General features: G+C 45.4%; 1 protein-coding gene across 1 annotated transcript; it reads left to right on the forward strand.

The window, feature by feature from the left end:
- The first annotated feature begins 355 nt into the window (after positions 1 to 355).
- LOC122017662 (protein LONGIFOLIA 1-like) lies at positions 356 to 3,163 on the forward strand. The gene is made up of 4 exons (XM_042575329.1): positions 356 to 638; positions 715 to 2,058; positions 2,134 to 2,347; positions 2,420 to 3,163. The coding sequence occupies exons 1-4, from the start codon at positions 471 to 473 to the stop codon at positions 3,037 to 3,039; spliced, it is 2,346 nt and encodes a 781-aa protein (XP_042431263.1). The 5' UTR covers positions 356 to 470; the 3' UTR covers positions 3,040 to 3,163.
- Positions 3,164 to 9,074: the final 5,911 nt, after the last annotated feature.

Consider the following 9,074-nt stretch of genomic DNA (forward strand, 5'->3'; position numbering starts at 1 on the left):
AGTCGTTATTTGTTATTACCACCGAGGGCATGGTAATAAATAAAATTTACTACTTGCCTCGAAGTGTTGGGTCTATAGTATGTGTCGGGTTAGAGAGGCGGGCCGCATGTCGTGGTCACGCGGTCAAAGTTCAAATTCGGCTGAGGTTCTGCAGGCGTAAACTTTCGCTATGGCTTTCGCTTTCGCCTTCTGACACTGCATTTAACTCTGCGGACTGGCAACACAAAAATCTACGCGCTCCATTCCTGAGCCCAAAACTCAGAAGCGAAACCACGTCACGCGGACGCATCCGTTATTGTTCCTTCAATGGGGGTATTCTCGGCACTGGGCCGCCCATCCCCGACGCTTTAAAAACTAACGAGAGTAGCGGTGGATGAGCGAATGCGAGGACAAGCTTCCCATGTGCATGCGGAAGAGGAGTGAGTTGGAGTTGTGAAGCAGAAAGTTGTTGCGAGGAAAAGAAAGGCGAGATGTTGGTGGAGATGACGCCCGGCGTCGTCAGCCATGGAGGAGTCCTCGAGGAGCAGCGCCTCGAGCGGCAGATAGGCTGCATGGCCGGCTTCCTCCATTTGTTTGATCGCGGCCACATCGTCGTAGGCAGGCGTGGCTTCTCCGCTCGCCGCCTCACCACCGCCTCGGTGAGTTCCTGTCACCTTGGATGGGGTTACTTTTAGTTTTCGTTTGGTTTTCTAATTGTTGGATGGCCGATTTCAGATCGCCGGATCGAGTTCGCCGTCGACGAGATCGGACTCTTCTTCTCCGTCGTTGTTAAAGGAGAGCCAGCCTCCTCCTCCCTCTTCGCCGGAGGTATATCCTTCCTCCCCAGAGAGCCGCGCAGGGACACCCGCCCGACGATTACTTCCCCTGACGCTCCAGATTTTTGAGGCCGGCGAGGGAGGGAAGACGTCGTGCAGGATCCGCGACGGCCCCAGACTCTCTCTCGACAGTCGCGCGGTGCTTGACGCGAAGGGAAAGCTCCATCCGCGGCAGATCCGGACGGCTGATCCGGTAAACACCGGAGCCCAATCTGACGCCTCCGAAGCAGGGGACGAGCAGAGGCGGTCTCCCAGCGTCGTTGCGCGGCTAATGGGGCTAGAGGGTTTTCCAAGCCATAGAAGCGAAGGCGGAGCTGAGCCCGTCGGGGCCAAGCTCCAGCGATCTGCCTCCGAGTCACGAATCCGTAAGGATCTGTCGTGCTATGGCTTCGTCGGCGTGAGCTCGATGCACAATGCGCATCCAGGCCCCGCCGGATCTGAGCCGATCTCCGCCGAGGAGTTCTTTAAATCGGTCAGCCTGGCCAAGTTCAAACTCAATAACACGACGAAGGCAATGCCGCCGTCGAAGAATGGACCGCTACCTCCGCTACAGCGGAAGATCTTCTTTGACGCCGAGGACATCTTCCCGGAGTCGAAGCGCCCTGGGACTCTATATGGAGAGATAGAGAAGCGGCTAAGGATGCGAGGAATCGACGAGCCTGCGAAGGATATGGAGACGGTAAAGCAAATTTTGGAGGTACTTCATCTAAAAGGACTCCTCCACTCCAACCCTTCTCCTCTAGTCGGTGGCTGCCGGAATCCTTACAGCAACCAATGCCTGACCCACGAAGGCGCTCCAATAGTTATTATGAAATCCACAACCAAGGCTCTACGAGGGCGTACTGGCGAGTCGCCTCTGCTGCTGCCTAAAATCGGCGCTGCGCCCCAGAGCCCGTCGCTTGTCCGTCGTGAGCGCACGCCAGTTGATAGTCTCTTAAGAGGAAATGAGCGGAGGAATCGAGCCCCGAAGTCGCCTGAGAGCCCGAGCTCACCGGTGAACCGGCGACCACAAAATGAGGTGGCACACAGGCGTTCACAGCCCCAACGGAGGACCTCGCCAATCGTCTCCCCAAAATCTAGTCCAAAGATTTTGGGGCCGGATTTTCTTGCTGCCCGATCGCCGAGAAGCCGGCGGCCAACGAATGCATCATCGGAAGACAGAGTTTATTCACCGGCGGAGGACGATACATCCACCACGTTTTTCGAGAACAGAGCCATTGTGTCCTCTCAATATGACTTCGTGGTACAATTGCCTATCTGCTGGAACCCTTTCGATTAACTCGACATCGTTGTAAAATGTGTGGTTTTGACGATGCAGAGATCAAAAGCAGAGGAGTACAGACCAGAACGAAATCTTTTAGAGCGGTGCGACAAGCTATTGCACAACATCGCGGCGTTCACCGGAGCGGAGCAATCCACGGCATCGGACCTGCAACCAAGCCCCGTTTCGGTTCTCGACTCGCTCGCGTTCCTCGGTGAGGAGGGCTCGCCTTCGCCCTCCCCCCTAAGCAAGCGGTCCATCGACTTCAAAGGTATTCCCAACACTTTCGCCTGCTGGTCTGAGTTTGTGGATCATCACGATAATAACTTAATCCTGTCCGCAGATCTGCTGACGGACGACAGGGAGGAGTCGCAGTGGTCCTCGACCGAGTCGACTATAGAAGGCGACGCAAACGGTGGACTGGAGGATGGGGATCCCGACTACCGCTATGTCTGTGAGGTCGTCCGCGCATGCGACCGCTATGGCGATGCGTGCGCAGCAGTGTACGCGGTCCTTGAGAAGCGCCGAGAAGCAATCGACTCATGCAAGGCTGACCGTCTCCACCGCCGCCTCCTCTTCGACACCGTGACCGAGATCCTCGACCAGACACGACGGGTGTCCCCCTGGGACGCCTTCTCGCCAGCCATGATCTCCCCTCCGGCACCGGGCGAGGAGGAGGTGCCGCCTCGACAAGTATGGACAGATATCCGCGGCTTACGTGAACAGGCATTGGCGGTGGAAGAATGCGGGATGGATGACGCCGCCGTGGGCAGGGCGGTGCGGAAGGACATCAACAGGAGGCTCAGCGACGGATGGTCCCGACCGGGTCCCGAGATGTCCGACGCCGTCCTCGACATTGAGCGGCTAGTCTTTAAGGACCTCGTCGCCGAGGCAATCCGCGATCTCGCCGCCGCGAGCGCCACCGCTCGCCGCCTCGTTCCCCGCCGCAAGCTCGAATTCTAAGATTCAAATCAAGCCGGCCCGAAGCTTCAAAATGTCACGCTTGGATCCAATTTGAACGGTTCCGATGTAATGTTACAAAGGTTGTAACCATCACATTAGTAAGAGAATAATTCCTTTTCTTTAAGGCACGTGGTAAACACGTGGGCTAGGTTGACATTGGCCATGGCCCTTGAGTGGATGAGACGGAGGGAGGCGCGGAAATATTGAATGGGTCTCGATGGCGGCAAATGACAATGCAAACCTAGGCTCATATGGCGTTTGTCTTGTCATTGGCTTACAAAGCCCATGCCCACCTGTTTGTTTTTTTACCAGTATATTAATCATAGAATGATCAGTTTCACAGTAATTTTTTCATGGTAAATTCGAAAGTAGCGATCAGTAGTTCAACATTTTAAATTTATTGAAAATCGAAGTGATACTACACGAACGCCTTGCAATGTTACCATTTTGAGAAAGATTGGGGTCCATGAAATTGAACACAATCACAATTATCTTATTTTCGATCTTGGCTGGCTTTGCTTAGCTGCCCCGCGATGTTTCCATTTTGAGAAAGTTGGGGGACCATGAAATTGAACACACTTACAATTATCTTGTTCTTGGTTTGACTGGCTTCGCTTGGCTGTGCTGAGTATACTTATGTTGCCTTACCAAACTCACTATGATGTAGACAATTTTATGTGCCTTGGCTGCAGAATGAGGAAGTGAATTGCATTTGGTTGTCAGGTTGAGTGAATTGGAACCGAAGAGTGCAACGACTGTTGGTGCTATGTGAGTTAATAATTGGAAGACGAAAAAACTAGTTGAATTTAGAAATAGTTGGTTGGCTGGTTCAATATAAATAGCTGGCGCCTGGGTACTTGGAATTGGAATAAGGTTTCTGAGTTGGGTCGTGAGCAATGCCGTAGGGGAGAACTTTGCGTAAAAGAATGAGGAACTAAGGATATTACTAGTCAAAATGCAATTTATCCGGAAATAAAGCTCATAGTGATGAAATTTGTATAACCTAAGTCCTATGAATTTTAAAAACCGTAAAGAATTCGAAATAGGAAATACAACATATGAATATGGATCTTATTTCAACGAAAACATGATATATCATATGAAAAGCATTAACCAAAAATGATAAAGAACCTGATTAAAAAGTCATCCTTGTCTTGTAGTATCGTCTGAATATCTATGAGGAAGAAGAAGAAACGGAAGCAATAAGAAGAAACACCTTTCAAGAGAATTAGGGTTGACGACACCGCTTAACCTTTGTTAATGGAGAACAAAGATTATGCCAAGATATCCTAAGGGGGCATCTCCCTTATATAGAGACACTAATATGTTATCAACCCATATATAATAATGGATCAGACTAAAAGGTTCTACATATTAAATCCATATCTAATAATATGAAGCCCAATAATATCAAGTTAGATCACTTAAATAGATTCAGTTTGTATTCATATTTACAACTTACAATTAAGTTCACCAATAGAAATAATAATATCCAACAATCTCTCACTTGGACTACATGTGAGTTGTATATGAAATACAAGTGTAACTTTAGTTTACATCAAACTTTATAGGTACAGAATACCCCTGTAAATAATCTAGTCTATTAACTTCATTGGTATAGGGCTAAAGAGATCATACCTACTATATATGCATGTAACAAACCTCAACAACAATCACCATACCAATTTTATTAATGAAATAGATCTAGATATGGATGTGTAGAGTGGAAATTACAAGAAATGTTATCAATATATGCCAATTTCAAACTTGTCCTAAAGTTGTTGGTGCAGAGTACACCAGAATCGAATATGAGTTTTGATGTTGTCAAAGATTTAAGTTAAATCTTGTTGTGATCTAACAAGTTAACAAAATATGCAGGATGTTTACTCAATCGAAAAAGTCTTAGCAAATTGTGGAAGCCAGGCAGAAAGTCCAAGTGGGTCGAGAGGACCCGACACTCGGTAGGAAAGCTCGATAGGTCTGGAGAATCTAATATCAAGAGGAAGCCCTGATGAGCTGATCTAATGATAAGCGGTAAAGTTCAAATAGGTCTGGAGGACCAATGTTTGGCAGGTAGGTTGAGGTAAGCAATTGGAGAGGAGCGATGGTGAGGTCGTGTTCCGGAAAGGAACAAACCCTAGGTCGTTGATCGAATTGTAGAAATCGGGAAGGTTTCAAGTTAAGATCAAAACAGTTCTACTATAATTACTACTCATGCATCATATATTACTGTACTAATTTTATTTTATAGAAATATTTTATTTAACTATGTTTTGCAAGAATCGGCCTGATCGGTCGACCGAACCAGGTTGATACAGAACAGAGATAAGATCGTGTCAAAACAAAAATAGAAGCTAGGTCGATCAGTCGACTAAACAATTAAAACTTTAATGGAGAATTAATGGCGAATCTCTGCGAACATGGAAACTACTCTATTTGGTTGACCAAATAAGGTGATCGGTTGACCGATCAATTAATGCTCATAAATGTGCGAAGATCGGATCTCGGGGATGAAGGAAAGCAAGGGGTTTAATCGACCAATAGGAGGATCAGTCGACTAAAGGGATCAATCAACCAAATGAATTTTCGATCGATCGAACTAGGCTTATAAAAGGGGAGCTCGAGATTTGAGACAGTGTATCGATTTTCAATTCAACTCTGAGCAAAGTCCCTATTCGTGCTACCACTCTACTACTCATCTTCATAAGAAAACTATTGCTCCAAGAAGTGCTTGTAGGATCGAGTGGGGAGTGGGTGAATAGCGCTCGTGACTTTCACTTTCGTTTCGGAAAACTATAGAGTAAAATATGCAACGGAAATAAAATAAAACAATTGCAAACACACGAACTCCAAGGATTTTACTTGGTTCGGAGCCTAGGACGACTCCTACTCCAAGGCCCACGCTCGTTGAGCGTTTACTTTGGGCAATCATTATCAATTCAGAAAATTACAGTTTTGAATTACAATATTAAAGTAATAAATAAAATTATACCGACGACTTAGAACAGTAAACTTGAATCTTCTGGTCGTCAGGGTTGAGCTATAGTTTTGTCGGATCGATCTTTGAGCAGCACACGGAAGAATGATTGTCAGATTTCGTTGTTCCTTTGCGGCTGGTTGAACTGGGCTTAAGTAGCCTATGGAGGGCGCCCTCAACCTCATTGAGGGTGCCTCCAATCTCCGGGTCAGCTGCGCGTGGATAAGCCCTGCATCGTCGCTGCTTATCCTCCTGAGGGGCGCCTCCAAGCTCATGGAGGGTCCCCTCCACCCAGCATCCAAGGCGCCTCCATCTCCATAGTGTTGGAACTTTCGGGTCGTAAAAACTGCTTTTTGCGTTGCGGGAACCCCGAAGTTCCATACCACCAGATCCGTGCGAAAATTAAAATTTTCGTGTACATGTTTTCTAATCCTAGATCTACACTAGATCTACATGATAGAGAAGTTATACCTTTGATGTGAAGCCCTTCGCTTATCCTGCTCGTCCAAAATTTGTCGGATCTCAAGGGTGTCAAGTGAACACCCCTCTATGTGTATCCACACGAGCAAAAATAGAGAAGAAACCTTAGAGTGTGCTAGCACTCTTGAAGGTTTCGGCCAAGGTGGAGGAGAGGGAGAGAAGAAGATGAGAGGAGGAAGAAGGAGTGAATGAGCACACAAACATTCAACACCACTTAAAGTGGCCGACCACTTCAAAATGGGTTTTTAAACTCCATGAAATACCAAGAGTCACAACTCTTGATCTCCCTCATGAGGTAGCACACACATGTACTATCCTTGATGATGTGGAACATCATCATTGGTCCACTCTATGCCAACTCACAAATGAGGTGGATTGGTCAAGTCAAACTTGACCTTTCATCTTCCCTTCTCAAGTCAAGTCAAACTTGACCTCTTCTCTCCTATGGTTGATCAAATCTAACCATTTGATTCAAACCAATTTAATTTAATGAATCTATATCCATTGAATTAAATTGACTCAATGAATCCAAATCTAATTAGACTCATTTAATACATGAACCAAATTGAGTCCAATTCAATTAACTTAATTAGGATTACTCTTAATCCAATTTGGTTCATCACATGAACCTAATCCTCTTGGTTCATCATATGAACCTAATCTCCATCTAATTTCCCTTTGTGTGTGACCCTATAGGTTCTTGAAATGTTGGCAATGCTCCTAAATCCATTTAGAAGCATAAGTAATGAGCGGTATCTAGCAACACATCATTACTACCCAAGTTACAAGAATGTTGAGATCCAACATCACCTTGTGACTACTAATTGTGACTCTTCACAATATATGACAATGTCCTTCTATCCTTGACATCTAGATTGATCAATTTGAGGCATAGACGGTATCATCCTCTTATCAATCTAAATCTTGAACTCCAAGTAGACTCACCATAATCAAATGAGCTCAATATCTCATATTGACTCATTTGGGCATGACCATGTACTTAGTGGTCTCACTCTATCAAGAATAATGATGTCACTCCCGTTATATAGGAGGGATAGATCTCATCTACATCATTCACATCCCTCCGCATAATTTGTTACATACCCAGTAATCGCCTTTATAGTCCACCCAGTTACGGATGGCGTTTGACGAAGCCAAAGTATGCAACTCCTTATATAGGGAACCATGGTGACTTTAGGTCCAAAAACTAATAGTCATACTAATAGCCACATGAGAAAGTATATGACACTCATATAACAATCAATGATACTTTCTCATGGCGGGTCATTCAGTATACATTCTCCAATGCATACCCATGTGTCAACTTGATATCTCTATATCCATAACTTGTGATATCAAGTTATCGAGTTGACCTATATACTAGTCTCATCGCATTAACATTGTCCCTGAATGTTAATACTTGACTAGAAATGATTAAGAGTAGTGTTCTCTATATCATCTCACTATTGATTCAACCAATCGATTGATATAGATAAGAACCTTCTACTCAAGGACGCTATTATACTTAGTTATTTGACACCAATACAAGTAAGTATAATAACCAAAACAAATACCTTTATATATATAGGAAAATGATATAATGAGTCCATACAACAATCATCATATGATTGGCTCTAGGGCTCTAACTAACAATCTCCCACTAGCATTAGTACCAATCAGTGTAGGCTCTAAGGTCCAATGACCTAGTGTGACCATCATGTTTTCTCTGTGCCAAAGCCTTGGTCAAGAGATCAGCGATGTTAGCCTCTGTGGGTACTCTGTAAATCTTCACATCTCCTCTATCGATGATCTCTCGAATGAGATGGAAGCACCGTAGTATGTGTTTGGTCCGCTGGTGTGAGCGAGGTTCCTTAGCCTGTGCAATTGCTCCATTGTTGTCACAATAGAGCTCTATCGGATCGGCTATGCTAGGAACCACCCCAAGCTCAGTAATGAACTTGCGGATCCAAACTGCCTCCTTTGCTGCTTCTGATGCAACAATATACTCGACCTCTGTTGTAGAATCAGCAACTGTGTCCTATTTCGAACTCTTCCAGCTCACAGCACCACCATTCAAGCAAAACACGAACCCAGACTGCGATCTATAATCATCCTGGTCAGTTTGGAAGCTGGCATCACTGTAACCCTTTACAGCTAGCTCATCATCACCTCCATATATTAATAAATATTATTTAGTCCTTCTTAAGTACTTAAGAATATTCTTGACTGCTATCCAGTGACTTTCACCTGGATCTGACTGGTATCTACTTGTCATGCTCAAAGCATATGAAACATCAGGATGAGTACATAGCATGACGTACATGATAGATCCTATGGCTGAGGCATAAGGGATCTGATCCATGCGGTCTCTCTCCTCTCTATAAGAGGGACCTTGAGTCTTCGAAAGACTCATGCCATGTGACATCGGCAGAAATCCCTTCTTGGAGTTCTGCATGGCAAACCGAAGGAGTACCTTGTCAATGTATGTACTCTGACTTAGGCCAAGCAATCTCTTAGATCTATCTCTATAGATCTGTATGTCTAGAATACAGGCTGCTTCACCTAAGTCCTTCATTGA

The sequence above is a fragment of the Zingiber officinale genome, chromosome 8B, assembly GCF_018446385.1.
Source record: "Zingiber officinale cultivar Zhangliang chromosome 8B, Zo_v1.1, whole genome shotgun sequence".
Classification (NCBI taxonomy): domain Eukaryota; kingdom Viridiplantae; phylum Streptophyta; class Magnoliopsida; order Zingiberales; family Zingiberaceae; genus Zingiber; species Zingiber officinale.

What these genes read in the sequence shown, in the direction of transcription:
- LOC122017662 (XM_042575329.1), top strand. Translation starts at nt 471, where the DNA reads ATGTTGGTGGAGATGACGCCCGGCGTCGTCAGCCATGGAGGAGTCCTC. An exon ending in GCCGCCTCACCACCGCCTCG is followed by an intron (nt 639 to 714) that starts GTGAGTTCCTGT and finishes GGCCGATTTCAG; the next exon opens with ATCGCCGGATCGAGTTCGCC. An exon ending in CCTCTCAATATGACTTCGTG is followed by an intron (nt 2,059 to 2,133) that starts GTACAATTGCCT and finishes TTGACGATGCAG; the next exon opens with AGATCAAAAGCAGAGGAGTA.